This window comes from Mixophyes fleayi, chromosome 3, assembly GCF_038048845.1.
Source record: "Mixophyes fleayi isolate aMixFle1 chromosome 3, aMixFle1.hap1, whole genome shotgun sequence".
In the NCBI taxonomy this organism is placed as follows: Eukaryota; Metazoa; Chordata; class Amphibia; order Anura; family Limnodynastidae; genus Mixophyes; species Mixophyes fleayi.
In genome coordinates this window covers 26,665,086-26,683,834 of record NC_134404.1, presented here as the reverse complement: position 1 = coordinate 26,683,834, position 18,749 = coordinate 26,665,086, and the positions used below count along the sequence as shown (strand labels likewise).

The 18,749-nt window shown below is 37.7% G+C and overlaps 1 protein-coding gene across 1 annotated transcript in view; it reads left to right on the top strand.

Annotated features, from left to right (window-relative positions):
- The window catches only part of LOC142143417 (maltase-glucoamylase-like), a 191,734-nt gene that overhangs the window by 57,960 nt on the left and 115,025 nt on the right, over positions 1–18,749 (top strand). The window contains exons 7-16 of the mRNA XM_075201251.1: positions 208–362; positions 1,313–1,484; positions 3,171–3,270; positions 5,350–5,462; positions 6,482–6,607; positions 7,973–8,104; positions 9,119–9,235; positions 10,562–10,675; positions 13,686–13,770; positions 16,375–16,492. Coding sequence (XP_075057352.1) covers positions 208–362; positions 1,313–1,484; positions 3,171–3,270; positions 5,350–5,462; positions 6,482–6,607; positions 7,973–8,104; positions 9,119–9,235; positions 10,562–10,675; positions 13,686–13,770; positions 16,375–16,492 — 1,232 coding nt within the window. The remainder of the gene's footprint in view (positions 1–207; positions 363–1,312; positions 1,485–3,170; positions 3,271–5,349; positions 5,463–6,481; positions 6,608–7,972; positions 8,105–9,118; positions 9,236–10,561; positions 10,676–13,685; positions 13,771–16,374; positions 16,493–18,749) is intronic.

Below are 18,749 nucleotides of genomic sequence, written 5' to 3'. Positions count from 1 at the left end.
CCTCTGCATTGCTCTTGTTTGAAACTGCTTTTGGGATTAGAGATTAGCTTTTGAACATATTTGTGTTTAAATTAGGTCTGTGACTCGATTCAACAATGCCTAATATGTAATAAATTATTATTATTATTATTATTATTATTATTATTATTATTAAATGTATTTTCTCTTGATTTCCTTATTAATATTACCTTCTTTTTTTCTATATAGATCATAGACTACAATAATAAAAGATTTGAAGTCCCCCATGAGCATGTAAAAAGTTTTACTGGAACAGCGGAACCAAACCCAAACTATAATGTTGAATTGGTAGAGAAGCCTTTTGGTATTAAGGTTGTGAGGAAAGCACCAGATGTCAGAGTGCTGTAAGCAATATATATATTTACATCCTTTTTAAATTTGACTTAAAAATATACTTAAATAATCATCTAGGCCTCAGTAGTCATAAAATTTGTTAAATCTAATGTCATCAGATAAATAACATATAACACATTTTACTTTAACATTATTTATTAAAAATATAAGCCATCATGAAGAGGCCATGGGCTAGATTTACTAAGCTGCGGGTTTGAAAAAGTGGGGATGTTGCCTATAGCAACCAATCAGATTCTAGCTGTCCTTTTGTAGAAAGTACTAAATAAATGAAAGCTAGAATCTGATTGGTTGCTATAGGCAACATCCCCACTTTTTCAAACCCGCAGCTTAGTAAATCTAGCCCCATATGTTAAAAAGGACTTGAGGAGAACTAGATGATTGTTATTATGTCCTGATATGTAAGAACGCAAATACCATAAATATATAAATATCATACATTAATAGTAAATATAGAGTGTCTCAGCCTTGGGGCTGCTCTATTCCTGTCTGTAATTAAATATTTTGTTACCATTAGCTAAGAATAAACTTTGGTTTTACTGTGTTCATTTCTATATGATGCATCATATTATGTTTTGAATTAACGTAATTATAGTCTATGCGGTATATTTACTAAGCTGCGGGTTTGAAAAAGTGGAGATGTTGCCAATGGCAACCAATGAGATTCTAGCTGTCATTTTGTAGAATGCACTAAATAAATGACAGCTAGAATCTGATTGGTTGCTATAGGCAACATCTCCACTTTTTCAAACCCGCAGTTTAGTAAATCTAGCCCTATGTGTTTATTCGTTAATTTTACAACAAAAATCATTGTACTTTAACAATTCAAAAATTAAATTAACCCGTTCTTTAGATAAACGGGGATATCTTTTAGTTTTGAATTTGGTATCAGCCTATATTTTTAAATACATATACACATTTTATATATTTTGTGCTTCACCAGATTTGACACTACCATAGGACCACTTCGGTATGCTGACCAGTTCTTACAGCTGTCCATTAAACTACCTACTGGAAATATATATGGTTTGGGGGAACATGTTCACCGGCAGTATAAGCATGACATAAACTGGAGAAGATGGCCTATATTTACCAGAGACTGGTTTCCCAATGGAGTAAGTACTTATTATTATAATCCCTTATTTAATGATTAGAAGCTCATTACACACTGTGTTTACAGTATATCAGGTTTACATGTAAGTAGCTTGCAGTTAGTAATTATAAGCAAAGCAATGTACCTGAGTGAGTCTACAAATGTGTTGCTTTCAATAAGAAATTATAAACAAGTCTAAGAAGGGCTTACTGTACCTTAAAGCTTGTTAAAGTATTATAGGATGAATTTATATATTTCTAATTAGTGCATATTTTAATTAATACACTAAAGTTTAGAGCAATAATTCTGTAAGCTTTAATTAAATAAAGTGTATCATGCAGAGGTTTAGGTAATTTAGGATTGCCAAATTTTTCAGTTGTAAAACGAAAGTTTGGTTTCCCATGTTAGAGCCTTATTAAATAATACAAATAAAGAAAGCATTGCTTTTTTACGTCGCATGAAAATGCTCCAGAAAGTAAATTATGTACTAAAACACTCATTATACTTATTAGAGGATCATTCAGTAGTCCCCAAACATATTACTTATACATGGGAAAGACCCCATTTTGCTCCCTTGGGAACCTGTAATTTGAAATGATAATTGCTCCAAAATTCCTGGATTACCAAAAATAGTTGGAATAGGGTTCAGAGTGCAAATGAAAGACCCTACCATATGGAAGAAGCTTTTTGTGATTCACTTTATAATTTTCTTGGAATGCCATTTGACATGTGGGTCTGATGCAGAGTTCGATGCAAAAGTTCACCTCTGCCGCACACAAAACACTTTTCTTTATGGAGGTGTATGTATACAGGCTACACCTATCTGCCTGTTGCACCTCTCTGTGCGTATAGAGGCAGATGGGGAAAGAAAGGGCTGGGCTTGAGTAACCCGAATACTGTAAGGGTGTAACACATACTTTATGTACTATCTAGAGGTGGAAGCAGGCGCAAATAGCCTCTTAGGCCCCCCTGGTGCAAGATCCATTCAGACAATGATGATCATCAGCAATGACCTTGCCCCTACTGTAAAATAAATAAATAAATGGTGGGGGAAAATAAGCACCCCCCCAAAGAAGAAAAAAAAGCTCTAGCACTACCAGCCTAGACTGGTACCGGCAAAATTGCAGACTAAAAGCCTGGGGTACCCCTGAAAATGCCAATACCAGCACTATGCCAAGTTCCGCAGCTGAAACATGCAATTTTTTTATGACAAATGCAGACTAAGACAACTATTTTGTGGAATAGTGTACCTTACGTCAGCATATGCCACCCCTGTCTGCATGTGCCTCTCCCTCAACCACTTCCTCTCTTTGTCCCTGCCTTCATCTTTGTAAACAATTTGCTCACTATAGTGTTATCATTACCAGGGGATAAATGTATGAATGTCCGATTTCTGCAAAGACTTGTAAAGGCAGGTTTGCCTTTAAAGGCAAGTTTGCCTTTACAAGCCATCGCCCCTTTAAATTTTACCTGCAAAGTCGCCGATTTCCGGCGACTTGCAGAAATCGGACATTCATACATTTACCCCCAGATGCACCTAACTAGCTGAACATGATCTATGCAGCATATTTCTTGCATTGCTGTCGAATTGCCACATTTGCTACATTTTATACTAAATGGTAGAATAACATATCTGATGCAGCAAAGAATTATATTTTTATATGCAATAAAATACTGTGTGACACTACTAATGTTATGTATTCCACAGGATGGTTATAACTTATATGGTGCACAGACATTTTTCCTGTGTTTGGAAGATGAAAAGGGATCATCATTTGGTGTATTTCTAATGAATAGCAATGCAATGGGCAAGTATTTATTTTTACCTCTGCTGGAAATTGTAGTCTGCCCATCTGATTAAATACACTCAACAATGGATATAATATAAATAGTTTAGTATCTGTTATCTGTGGTCTGCTGTGCGTATCCAATATTTTTTTATACAACATATGGTAAATTGCATATAATGCATTATACTGTTGTTCATTAAATGTTTGTCATGGAGCATATACTACTAATAATAATATTATACAAACACAGGGCCCCATTTAGTGTAAGGAGTAACCCTACTAAAAGATGCACGTTTGCACTTTGGCATAACTATGTTGCACTGCAGCAAGGCAAATTTAAAATTGTCATAATTTAAATATTTTACTTAAATCTCAGTGCTTTCAAATAAAAAACGTATTTCCTACATCATCCTCCCCAAGCCAATGTATGAACTTTGAAAGGTGATGTTGAAGCAATTCCTCCTGGATCTATCTGCGTCTTCGAAACTGTGGACCAACCCCTCCTGCTGCAGACCCTTCATTCTTTTATCTCTCTGGCTCCATCCTTGCATGGTTCACCTCATACCTCACCAACTACTCCTTCTCTGTGTCCGCTTCTGGTTCATCCTCTATCCCTTCCTCCCTTTCTGCAGGAGTCCCACTGAACTCTGTTCTCATTCATCTGCTAGGTGATCTCACTACTTACTTCGGTCTCCAATATTACATATACGCTGATGACATTCAAATCTACCTCTCTTTTCCTGATCTTTCCCTTTCCCTCCTCTCTCCTGTATCCGATTGCCTATCTGCCATCTCCTCATGGATATTCTCATGTGTTCTCATAATTAATATAGCCAAAACCAAACTCATTGTCTTCCCTCCTTCTAGATCTTCATCCCAACTTGACCTCTATATCACTGTTAATAATATTACCATCTCACCTGTTCCCCAACTCTGCTGCCTGTCCGTCACCCTTGACTCCTCCCTCTCTTTTGCCCTCTACATTCAATCTCTTGCCCAATCCTGTCGCTTTCTACTATGCAACATCACCTGCATCTGGCCCTTCCTATCCCAGGATGTCACCAAAACTATTATCCATGCACTTATCAATTCTCGTCTTGACTACTGTAACCTTCTCCTCACTGGCTTCTTCCACTCCCACCTTGCCCCTCTTTGTTCTATATTTAATAAAGCTGATAGACTTATCTTTGTGTCACACTGCTCTTCTTCTGGCTCCCCTCTCTGCATTGTCTTACCCTGGTTCACTTTCCCCTACAGAATCCTCTTCAAACTCCTCACCCTCACATTCAAGGCCCTCTCTCACTCCACAACACGATACATCTACAACCTCCTCTCCATACAAACTCCCTCCCGTCCGCTGCGATCAGCCAGTGACTGTCGCCTCTCCCTCACTCTGATCACCACATTCCACTCCCGAATCTAAGATTTCTCCTGAGCTGCCTCCATCCACTAGAATGACCTCCCTCATTCTATCAGGCTGTCCCCTTGCCTGTGCACCTTCAAACGGGCACTGAAAACTCACCTGTTCTTAAAATCCTACCAACATTCTGCTTTATTACCTCACCCTCTCTCAACGCCCATCACTCATTTACGCTCTTCTTGCTCTAGGTCCCCTCCACTGACTCCCCCTTCTGCCTACTGTGTTTGTCCTCCCTTTAGTATGTAAGCTCTTACCAGCAGGGCCCTTTTCCCCTCTGTCTCAATAAATATTCTTCTGCTCCAGCTACATTAGTACTAACTATGCTTGGAGCTTTTGGAGTCTTAATATTACTCGTTAATTGATCTGTGCTATTATACCGCGTATGGTCTAGGCTGCGGAAACCTTGTGGAACCTTATAAATAAAGGATAATAATAAAAACTCAGTAAAAAAAAATCTTATGATTCATGACATTCAAAACACTTAAAAAATCTTCAAAATATTCCCCAACACTCCAATCCTTATGCATGAGAAATAGGTTCATAGGTAATTGTTAAGTTATTGTGTAAAATAGGCATACACTCAGAAGGTTGATTTTTTTGTCATTAGGCTCGAAACATCTCAACGCTTCTCATTTAGCTATCAATAAATAACTTGGGTGTACAATTTCTTTCTACAGAAGTAATAATTCAACCGGCTCCAGCAATTACATATCGAACAATTGGAGGAATTCTGGACTTCTATGTTTTTGTTGGCAACACTCCAGAAGAAGTGGTTATGGAATATCTAGAGGTATATTGTTCTTTTATGAGATCCAAATGATTTTTGCTTCAGGGGATCTTTACAAGTGATCACTAGAGGAAAATAGTATTGCAAGATTTGTAAAATACTCAAATTATAAGCAGTGAGAAAAAAGACAGATTTTTCTGTGTGTGCTTATGTTGATGGTGAAAAAACTTTAACTAACTGTGACTCTAAGGGGCATATTTCTCATACAGCAAAAATCCCTATGGCCGGCAAAAACAGTTTCACCATATATACTATGATTCACCGGGGTTCCCCAGAAATAAGCTTCCCCGCGCTGCAATCCATCTTCAGTTGTCTCCGTCTCAGGATGGTGATTTCAGAAGAGAATCACTGTAAAAATGCTTTATTCTTTGAAGACTATCGTAAGACTCTACAGAATAATAAAGCAAGAGCAGGGGATTAAATAAGTGTTTAAAGCTGCTCTTTCACCTAGAAAACTGCAACAGTTTCGACCCTTCTCCCCATAACAGTATAATCAATATAATATGACAGTTACTACATGCGCCCAGGTTACTCCGGACTTCAGCTGGGAGAATGGGGGGACAACCACCTTTTCCTATGTGGCAGCGCAGCTTTTAACAACAGTTTCGTCTTCTTAAAATACATTTTTATTTCATACTTTGCAAAGAAATAGACAAGAACTGTGATTGGCCCATACATTGTCCTGTCAAATTCTAAAATAACAAAGTATGTTTAAAGCAGTGACCAATATTGCTTCAAAACGTTCCATGAACACATATTATTTGAATTAATGTGTTGCTGTATTTTCACCAACACGTTTACATCTTCCTTGCAATGGAAGTCTTGTCTTATTTTTCATGAAAATTGCTTTGTGTCACTGTCAACTACAATGCTCTAATGCTTCCTATACAAAATCCACAGTGAGGGTTAATGGTTCTCTAGTCTATAAATCAATATGTTAATCTTGTAATACATTTTGACAAGTCATTTGAGATGTCATGAATATAAACTGATGTAAATCTACATCTGTCTTTTTGTTTTAGTTTATTGGAAAACCATACATGCCGGCATACTGGACTCTTGGTTTTCATTTAAGCCGGTGGGGCTATAAATCCCTTGATGAGGTGAAAGAAGTGGTTAAAAGAAACAGAGACATTGATATACCATATGTAAGTAAACAAGGACACATACACCTAGATGTAAGCACACACATACTCATACACACGCATGCACACACATACACGGATTTCAGCTGTTTGGCCCCATAGGCCCGTTGATGCTCTGCACCATCTCCCCTCCATGCTGCAGAACTCTATGGAACCAGCATCCATCATGTTTAATCTGCATATCATAGATACACGTATTTTACATGTATTAAAATGATAATGGATTTTAAATATTTTTAGAAAAGTAGAACTTGTAAAATAATAAATATTGAATTACAGGAACTTAACTAAAAAATATGATGAGACAAGGGGCAACTTGCAAAGTGTAAGTCAAGAATATGAAGATACACAAAAAAATGAGGTTTAAAAATGTTAGATCTAAAATTGTGATCCAAGTTTGCCTGTGGTGTCAAGTATATCTGGAAGCGCTTCAATCAGCTGGAGAGAATTGACACAGACCAAGTTCTGTATACAAAGAATATTCTCTGATTTATTGATACAAAGATACAACATTTTTATAGCCTACTGAATAAATGAATCCTACGTCATAAGCAAACTAAGTATATGCGAAGCGCTACTGATTAACTTTTTCATGTATTCTTGAGGTGTTTACTTTCTCCCCCTTCTAAGGGCAGATGAGTCTATTATTTTTATCTCAAAGGGAGCTGGAGGTTCATCTCCTGTATGCAATGTCCAACATCAAGGGCACAGTTCCCACACTACGAGCTGAACATGAAGCTACTTATTGTTCTCATATCTTGATACATTCTTCAGGTGTTCTCTATGTCAGCTTAACCTCAAGGCCATGGGCTTACATCTTGTAAAACTGCAAATCAGCAAAAAAATGAACAATCTCTTTTAGCAAATAATATTTCTATGCAAGTTACAATAAATGACTGAACGAAGGCCTTATGAGGCCTTAACAAAAAATCATATTTAACAAAAGGAAGTTATCTATACCTAAATTCGCACCATATAATCCATTGGCGGATGCACTGTAATCGCATACTTGTCGACTTTCTGATGTGCCCCCTGACAGTTCCCATAGGGGAGGTGGGGGTTATGGAGAGATGGGGCGGGGCTTGGTGAATCGTGGCATTTTGGGCCCGCCCCATGGTGTAATGACGGTTTAAGTGACATTTTACATCGGGGCCAGGGCCAAAATGACGGCACTAATCATGTCCACTTCACAAAGAAGTGGGCAGATGTGGGGGGATGCCCTACTCTCTTGGAGTCCGGGAGACCTACCCAGAATTCAGGAGTCTCCCAGACATTCTGGAAGAGTTGGCAAGTATGTGTAATTGCATAAATGTAAATGTAAGATGAAACAATACAAATTTGTAATACACAATATTTCATTATTTTTAGGATGTACAATTTACTGATATTGACTACATGGAAAATAGAAAAGATTTCACCTACGATAAAGAAAAGTTTGCTGATCTTCCTCAGTTTGCTGATGATCTACATGCCAATGGTCAAAAATATATTATCATTTTGGTAAGTTTAGTGTAGAACAACTTGCTATGCTAAATAAGCTCTGTGTGCTAGTTAACACTGGTCTTATTCTAAATATGGTATGGCTAAATTTTGTTAGATTCACCCTAGTCCTCCATGTATTGAAATACATGATTAAGTGACACATTGTTAATTCTATGGCAGGTATTATTTTTAGTGTCCTTTAGTATAACAGACTTTTTGCCATCAAGTATGTTGGTTAACTTTCAGGCACACAAACCTGTGTGGTCCTTTTTAATTCACTGGCTTTTTAAGATCTATTCATGACACCCATCATTGGCTCCCAGAGTGTCTCTGTGTCTCCTATATTAATATACTGATACCTGGCCTTTGTGTTATTGTGAACTGTTTATTGCTTTATTTTACAAATGTTTTAAGCTGAAGTTTGCACTGATATGTGTTTGTGCTTATGTTTATAATCTTACTTACTTGTGCATATGTTTGCAATTCTAATTGCTTGAGTTTAAATTTCCAATGGTACATGCCTTTACTTATGTTTACAATGGTATATGACTGTGCTTATGTTTGCAAGGTTATGTGCCTGTGCTTATGTTTGTTTAAGTAGATTGTTGCAATTGCAAATATAGATACAAAAAAATGCTATTTTCACTTTGTATGCACCTGTATTGAACAAAAGTGCTGGAAACTTCCTTGGGTTTGGTTCTTCGAGCATATATTCTTCTATGCTATGGTGAAGTCTAAGGGTTAGATTTACTAAAAATTGTGTTTGGTTTCAGTTTTAAACCGCCGCACATAGTTGGCGGTTTAATGCTCAAAACTGCCTCATTTACTATAAGGTGGTTTGAAGCTGGGATGTTAAATAGCTGGCGATTGAAACAGCTTAGTTTAGTAGCCAAAACAACCAGAAAAAAGTTTTTTTTTAAACCTGCTTTTTGGTAAGTAAGCTTTTGAGCTAGTTTGTCGTTCAGAACATAAAAGGAAACACCATTGACTTTATACATAATATGTTATTAAATATTCATTCTATTCTTTCAGGATCCAGCAATTGCCAATACTCCATTAATAAATGGCCCTTATGAAGCATATGAAAGAGGACAACAACTAGGTGTGTGGGTAAATGAATCAGATGGGAAAACCCCTCTTATTGGAGAGGTACAGTATTTTATTACTATAATATTAAAAATGTCTAAACACACATATAGCAATTTTAAAGACATATGACTTGAGTCATACAATTTATGTAGCAATATTAAACATATTTAAAGCAGTGAGGGTTATTTATGAAGTAAGAAAATGTAAAGCCACATTGCAAAAGCTGCTTCTTCTTCTTTGCAATTCCATCTACCTATATTTGCATGCTTGTGTCTATTTATTATACATACAGTAATGATCTAGTGCTAGACTGTTTTTATACCTTGTGTATCCACCTTTAAACCTAATCTCTCTATATAATGTGTCCAATGTGATGTGCAGTAGGAGGAAAAAAGTGTGATTGAAACATTTGTCCCTTTTTTAGCAGACATTTTCTTGGAGTAAAGTGTATATAGAACAGTAATCACCAACAAAATGGCAGGCATTTACAATACAAAATGTATAAAAAGTAAATTCCCCAGTGCTGCTTACTGTTCAAATGACAGAGCCTCCTACAGATGCAACACTTTTACCCCTTTTATGGTGGCCCTGCCTATTGCTAGCAAGCTGTATTTTGACCCATCTGCATATAATCTTCTAAAGCTGGTCACCTCTGGCAGGAAGTTACAGAATGTGCTTCAATTATTCATTCAATAAATAGCTCAGCAACTGATGTTCTAGTCTAGGCAATCTTATATTAAGCACACTATTAATAAGTATGTTGAGTATCAGGGGCGCACGCAGGGGGGGTTTCTGGTTCTCCAGAAACCAATCCCCAAAGAATGGGGGCTAAACAGTGCCCCTACATAGCGGCACTGTACTGTACAGCAGCCGCAGCGCTGTCAAAGAAGCGTCCGCTGCAGTACTGTATTGTACTACAATACAGCACCACCACGGACGCTTCTTTGACAGCTCCGCGGCTGCTGTACAATACAGTGCCGCCGAAATGGAGCTGCTGCGCATGCGCGGCCGCATGCGCAGCAGCTTTCTCTATATATTTTTTTCGGGGAAGGACTCCTCCCCCTTAAAAATCCTGCGTGCGTCCCTGTACTCTATACCTATCTTGGCAATGCCCATAACTATTCTCAACTCTGCTCTGTAATTAGTGCCCAGAGATTAGTTATCTTGGCTCAGAAGTGGCCTCTTCATTTATGTTAAATTTTCCAAACCTAGAAATACAATTTACACATCTACAATATACACACATCTTAACATGAAGTATGGCAATTGAAAAAATAAATATGGGGCATGATGTTGTAAAGAAGAAAAAAAGAGGGCAGAAAAGGAAATGAGGATGAAGATACATTATTGTGGGCATCTAATAATATAAATTTTTCTATTGTATAGGTCTGGCCTGGAATTACAGTATTTCCTGATTATACTAACGATGTCTGTACAAAGTGGTGGACTGACGAATGTCTGAAGTTTTATGAAGAAGTGAAGTATGACGGCATATGGATTGTGAGTAAAATATTAAATGTGAATTTAATTTAATAGTTACAAATAATTAGATTTAGCAAAGCATGAAGTTACATTCAGTGCTTGTAGCATTTTATTCCTTTGTGTGTCAATATATTTTGAAAGTGACTATTGTTTATTTATGTACGATCCCATATGGAGACTACTGACAGAACTGGCCAGTGTATGACAGTTTCATAAGGCTTTATCCTATTTGCCAGGGATGCAGTTTGATCTATAAAAGTCATGGCTAAATTGAACATCTGGGACAGAAATCAAAATACAAAGTGTTCTGCAATAGATAGGTTTGGATGTGGGCAGCACGGTGGCATAGTGGTAGCACTTCTGCCTCACAGCACTGGGGTCATGAGTTCAATTCCCAACCATGGCCTTATTTGTGTGGAGTTTGTATGTTCTCCCTGTGTTTGTGTGGGTTTCCTCCAGGTGCTCTGGTTTCCTCCCACACTCCAAAAACATACTGGTAGGTTAATTGGCTGCTATCAAAATTGTCCCTAGTCTCTTTCTGTCTCCCTCTCTGTCTGTCTGTATGTGAGTGTGTGTCTATATTAGGGAATTTAGACTCTAAGCTCCAATGGGCCAGGGACTGATATGAATGAGTTCTCTGTACAGCACTGCGGAATCATATAAATAAATGATGATGATGATAAATGTAATACAAGGAGAACAAGTTACTTACTAAGAAAGCAGTCAGGCACCCTTCAGTATGCTGATATATGCAGTGCATGTCATTATTAGTTGCTTTTTTCTTTTCTTTCATAGTAATACAGAGTAATGCATCATTTTACATATGTTTTCGAGCACTGTTTACCTGTGAATTTGACATGACAATCAAATGGGCAATTTAGGACATAGCACTTATTTGCAATTTGCTTTGTTGGGACATAATTTTAATTTTTTTCTAACATTGTGCCAGGCTTGGTTGGCAAGATAGTGACTTCTGTGCTTCTTTGCTCAGCAGGTCAAAGCTATTTGCACCATGCCATTATCATCATCATCATCAATTTATATAGCGCCACTAATTCCGCAGCGCTGTACAGAGAACTCACTCACACCTGCCCCATTGGGGCTTGCAGTCTAAATTCCCTAACACACAAACACACAAAGACTAGGGTCAATTTGTTAGCAGCCAATTAACCTACCAGTATGTTTTTGGAGTGTGGGAGGAAATCGGAGCACCCGGAGAAAACCCACGCAAACACAGGGAGAACATACAAACTCCACACAGATAAGGCCATGGTCGGGCATTGAACTCATGACCCCAGTGCTGTAAGGCAGAAGTGCTAACCACTACGCCACCATGCTGCCCTACCCAGAGGCAATGTTTTTAAAGCAAGTTCATCAATAGCAGTAATGACTAATTACACCTAATTGTTGACATTCAGCAATCACACCAACACAATTAATACAGCAACATTTTCAACATTTTAAAAAGCAAAATTGATCTATTCAAACCACATCCCAATCTGCATGCACCTAGATTCAACCAACTATACTTCCACATTCCAGCTATGCCACACCCAATTTGTAATTGTGAACACCTCTTTTGAGATTAAAAATGGTGACAGTCTCTTCGAGTTTGGGAATATTGAGAGGTATGATTTTACATTTGCTGTTTTGACACTTTCCCAGATTTGATCATTTCCCCCCCTCATCCTCTAATGCAAATTACTGAGACATTTCCCTCAATTTATGCTACATTTTTTTCTACATTTAATGCTACAAAAATATCTTAACTACATTATACATTTTGTACATAACATTGTGAAGTAGTTTTATCATGTTGAGTATTACTACATGTGTTCAGTACAGTTATAGTAATACGAAAAATACTGTAGATACTATATAGACCACTGGATATGTTTTCCCAGATTGGGATTCTTTGACTTTTTTCCCCCAAAGTTCACATTTTATTAAACTGTTACGGTGTTTTGTTTTTTCAGGGGTTGTGTAGATGTTTTCCATGTTAGAAGTAACTGTTTAACATAATAAACCACTGTTATCAACTGTAAATTGCATTTAAAAATGTAAATCATAGTAGCATTGTTATGAGTAATGCCTTAAGGAGGGTCTAGTATACAATTATTAAAAAAACAAAAGCAATTAGCTTTGATGTAACTTTACATCATTGTTCGGTGTGTTTAGTGTAGTAGAGGAAACCCCTATTGGCAAGCAAAACTATTTGACAAATTGACACATTTATCCACATTGACGACATAAGCATCAGTTAATGCTTTGCACCATAGGAGATGCACATATTTGCACTGTTCTGCTCTACTGAAAATTATGGGTCTGACTCATTAAGGATCTTAACTTGAGAAACTTCTTATTTCAGTCTTCTGGACAAAACCATGTTACAATGCAAGGTATTATAAGTATTCTGTTTTGCACATAAGTTAAATACTGACTGTTTTTTCATGTAGCACACAAATATCAACTTTAAATTTCAGTGTACAAATAAGCTATCAAGTATTTGTGTGCTACATGAAAAAACAGTCAGTATTTAATTTATGTGCAAAACAGATTACTAATTTGCACCCCTGATCTGCAGTTTGCTCTTGACATAAAATACAAATTATACTACTATTCTAAATACTCTATAACCATATTTCCTGCTATTTTGAGTGTTTTGGGGTGTGGAATTATAGGAAAATAAATATTGTGAGTTAAATAAGTTAATTTAAATGTAATAGATGTAACAGATTACTAATTTGCACCCCTTGCATTGTAACATGGTTTTGTCCAGGAGACTGAAATAAGAAGTTTCTCAAGTTAAGATCCTTAATGAATCAGGCCCTATATGATCTTCACAGACTAAGTGATGGCACTCCAACTAAAGTCTAACCAGAACTGCAAATATGCAGATAATTTGGAAACTTGCTGTTTTAGCCCTAAATTAGTTTCATACTTGCATAGACATTGGCCATACTTACTACTGACACAGAGGTTCCTTGGGTGTCTTAAAATTCATTATTTTTTATATATTTTCAAACAGGATATGAATGAAGTCTCCAACTTTGTGAAAGGGGCAAAAGATGGCTGTGTTGTTAACAATTTAAACTACCCCCCATATACACCTGGTAAGATAATGTAAAATAATCTAAGAAACATTTAATAATAATGAAATGATTGCAATTAAAAGACAATAAGAGTTTGTTTTATTGATACAGTCCTCATTCACATATTAATCTTGTGTATGAAATAATTTAATTAAAAGTCATAAACAAGTCTTTTCTGTCTTTCTTTCACAAGTGAAGCTGTAGACCCTTTATTAATGCTAGGATTGCTATAGATTTTTCTTTAGTCATGTATGGAATCCTTATTAGAATAACTAAATTGAAATGCTAATGATTTTTTTCGCTCTTAGTAACTTGTCTAATCATTTTATGAAATCTGTTTCAGAAATTATTATTCTTTTTCAAATTGTTCAGTGTTTGTTTAAAGCTATTATGCATCTTACATCATCATCATCATCATCATTTATTTATATAGCGTCAACATATTCCGTAGCGCTTTACAATTGGGGAAAAACATAATAAACTAATAAACAAACTGGGTAAAACAGACAAAGAGGTGGAAGGCCCTGCTCGCAAGCTTACAATCTATGGGACAATGGGAAGAGCCCTAGTGCTATCAGCACTGGGCTAGGGGTCTCTAGGTGGGGGGGGCACGCTCGTTTTTTGGCGGACATCACTCCCTAGAGAATCCAGCCCAGGGCTGAACAGTCTAGGGTTGGTTAGTCATTATGGCAGGGGGACCCCTGCAGTGGGTCCCACTGCTATAGTGCCGCCAACCCTGGCTGGTTTGCCTAGTGCTGGTAAAGTGAAAATCGGGGGGACCCCACGCAAAATTTTCACCCGATTTTCACAGGACCAGCAGTAGTCAGGCAGCACTAGGGTTAAGCTGGAATAGAGGGGGGACCCCACGCTTTTTTTTTTTTAACTTTCTTCTATTCTTTACCATTTTGACAGCTGCCTGACAGGGCAGTGTAACAGTGATAGGTTTACAAGTCGCTGCTACAACACAGGAGAGTTAGCTAAACATGGGAATGTTTACATCGCAGCAAATCGCCAGAGATGACAAGCGATTTTGAAGATCAGTGTCAAAATCGCAGCTTGATACATTTCAGTTTTTTTTCACTAAAATTATGGGTTAACACCCGCGATTTGCCGTGATTTTAACACGCTGTCAAACTCGGACCTATATATATTTACCCCCATATATTTTTATTAAAAATAATAAATCCCCAATATACTCACCGCTGAAGTTTTCTTCTGTTGTCAGCAGCTTTTAATCCAAAAATGACCACCAAAGTCCAAAACAAATTTGTATCCAAAGTCCGGCTTGTTCAAGTCCAAAATAAATTTGTAATTTGCAAAGTCCATGCTTGTAATGTCCAAAATAAATTTGTAGTTCCCAAAGTCCATGCCTGTAATGTCACCAAACTATTTTTATCCAAAAGTCCATATACTATATATATATATATAGGTTTACATTCATGCCATCTTAGAATCCATTTAACTAAACAACCTAATACTAATAAATATCACAGAGTTTATAGCTGTGGATTCTGATTTAATTCTAGTGTTGGGTCATTGGGATTTTAAAAATTGCTATAAATAAATAGTAAGATGTGAGCAACTGCATTATGGATAAAAATAACAGTCAGTAAATGTAAATAAGACTGTTTATTTAACTGTGAATACATTTTTCCAGTATTGGTGATATATAATCACAAGTACAGGATCTCATTTAGAGTTAGGAGCAAAGCAAATAATGGAGCAATTTTGCACCTTGGCAAAAACATGTTGCACTGCGCTACAGATTGAGTTTAGCTCAATTTTAAATTATAGCGTAAATATGTGGCTATCCAGTAAATAATTTGTGTGCTACATGCAAAAACAGCCAGCATTTTTCCTGCTTTGAAGAAAAAAAAATAATTGTACTTCTCACCTGTGTTTAAATGCTCATCATTAGGCAGGGGCACACGCAGTAATTTTAACCCCCCCCCCCCCCCCCCCAAAAAAAAAATAAAATGAAAAAAACCCGAAAGCTGCTGCGCATGCACCCGCGCATGCGCAGCAGCTCCTTTTCTGCAGCTCTGTACTATCCAGCAGCAGCGGCGCTGTCAAAGCAGCATCCGTGGCGGTGCTGTATACAATACAGTACCACGGCAGACACTTCTTTGACAGCGCCGCGGCTGCTTGATAGTACAGGGGCACTTCTTTAGTGGAGGGGAGGGGTTTCTGGAGACCCAGAAACCCCCCTGCGTGCGCCACTGATTAGGCAGAATAAAAAATGTATTTCAACTTTTTTTAAACTGATCTACACTAAGATCTAAACTTCCCATTTTACATTCCTTAATTGATATTTATTTGTAAGCCTATTAAGCAAAATAGAAATTAAGCACTGATTATCATGTCACCTAAAAAGTGTTTCCAAAATATTTGTAATAGTGGTTGTAATGGTTAATGGCAGAGTTTGTCTGCAAATTGGCTTATTGATCACTGAGAACTATGAAGTTCATTTAACAGCCTAAAAGCTGCAACTCCATGTATCAAGGAATTAACAATTAACACACTTGTAATTCAGTCTTTTGTGAGAAGTATATTTGTGGGATTCTGACCAACAAAAATGTTCTTAAAGGTTTGTACCTGAAATGTATCTTTGTCTTTCTTCTAAAGCAATTCTGGATCGAGTAATGTATTCCAAGACCCTCTGCATGGATGCAAAACAATCTTGGGGAACACATTATGATGTCCATAGTCTGTATGGATATGCAATGTGTCTTTCTACAGATGAGTAAGAACTTGTTTTATTTTTTTGCTCAAGTTTATTACATTTCCATAGATGATGATGGGACATTATGCTGAAACAACACTTTTGTTCAGAGATTGTTATGCAGAATAAAAAATGATGTGCCAATTTCTGAAACATCCTACATTGAAAACGTATTGCAAGCATTCTGTTTTCCAAAAATGTTTTACCAAAGGGGGCACTGTTTCAATGTTGTGTATAGAAGAATCTACATTTTAATTTGGCTAGCCTATAATTCTGGAGTGGAAGAGAGCAGAGATTAAGCAAAAGGAGCAAATATGGCTTAGATCATAGGTTGGGACAGTTGCAAGGGTTCATTAGTGTGAATAATATTATCGGGGATAAGGTAAGCTCTAAAAAAGAGGTGGGTTATCAGAGAATGTATAAAGATTTGAAGACTGTGGGAAAGTCTGATTGGGCGTGGTAGGAAATTCCTAGTGATGAGGGGTGGTTACCAGAGACTCTAAAAGGTGCAGGTCAGAGAGAGATGTACGAGGGTGGGAAGGAGAGTATTTTGATATGATATTTGAGATGTATGAAGGGGTAGTGTTAATGAGGGCTTTGTAGGTAAGGGTGAGTAATTTAAATTGGATTTTGAAGGATACAGGAAGGGATTTGCAAAGTGATGCAGCAAATGTGGAGTGGTGAGAAAAGAAGAACAGTCTTGCAGCAGCATTTAGGATAGATTGAAGTGTGGATTAATGGGTGTCGGCAGAGCCGTAACTTAAATTTTGTAGCATCTGAGGTGAGAAGCAAAACTGATGCTTTCCTAGATCTCAATTTTAACCAAATGAACTTACAATTCATAAACTGTTCCCACCTTCAGCTTTGGGCCCTGAGTGTTCAGCACTCTTGCACAGCCCTAGTTATGGCCCTGGGTGTCTGGAATGCCAGATAGCAGGATGTTGCAATAGTCAAGATGGGTAATGATCAGAGAATGGTTCAGAGTTTTGGTGACATGTTGAGTAAGAAAAGGCGTTTTCTGGCAATGTTTTTAAGGTGGAGTTGACAGGATTACGAGAGAGTCTGGATGTGAGGAATAAAGCAGAGGGTGGAGTCGAGTGGGACACCAAGGAATCGGGTTTGGAAGACTGAGGAAATTATAGTGGTTTTGACAGTAAGGGAGATTTGAGGGGAGGTGGTGACTTTGGCAGGAGGGAAGTGGATAAGCTCTGTTTTGGAAATGTTGAGCTTTAAGTAGCATTGGGACATCCATGTGGAGATAGCAGAAAGACAGTTGGTAACACAAGATAACACTAAAGAGGAGAGGTCGGGGTAAGAGATATAGATTTGGGTGTCATCAGCATATGAGTGTACTGGAGGCCAAGTGAGCGAATTAGTGCCTCAAGAGAAGAGGTGTACAATGAGAAAAAGTTAAGTGCCAAGAAAAGAGCCTTGTGGGACCCAAACAGATAGCGGGAGCAGTTTAATAGCTAGGAAGTAAACTAGAAAAGAAATGTGTCATGAAGACAAATGAAGTGAAGGGTGTGTAGGAGAAGAGGTATTCAACAATGTAAAAAGCAGCAGAGAGATCCAGGAGAATAAATATGGAGAGATTAGTCTTAGACTTTGCAGTTAGAAGATCATTGATCTGTTTTGTGAGAGAAGTTTCAGTGGAATGTTGGGGACGGAAGCCTGACTGCAGAAAGTCGAGAATGGAGTTAGAGGAGAGAAAGTGAGACAGGCATTTATAAACTAATTGTTCAAGTAGTGTGGAGGCAAAGGAGAGGCAAGACATAGGGTGTAGTTGGAGAGAGAGACTGAATTTAATGATGGTTTTTTTAGAATTGGTGAGTTGAGCACATGTTTAAAGGAGATGGAAATGTGCTATTGGAGAGAGACAGGTTGAAGAGGTGAGCTAGAGGTGTGTATGCAGTGGACGGGGGAAAGGAGAAGTTTGGAGTTAAAAGGGTCGAGGTGTCAGGTTGTAGGTTAAGATGATAAGATGAGTGCAGAGACTTTGCCTTCAGCTATTGGAGAGAATTAAGGGTGTCTGTCTGTCTGTGTTTGTGTTAGGGAATTTAGACTGTAAGCCCCAATGGGGCAGGGACTGATATGAGTGAGTTCTCTGTACAGTGCTGCTGAATCAGTGACGCTACATAAATAAATGGTGATGGTGATGAAGGGTGGATTTGGGATTGTAATTGAAGGTGGGCAGAGTGGGTGGAAATATCTTGTCAAATGGTGTTGATTTTGTCTTTGAAGTAGGTGGCAAAATCATGGGTTGTGAGGGAGGAAGGGA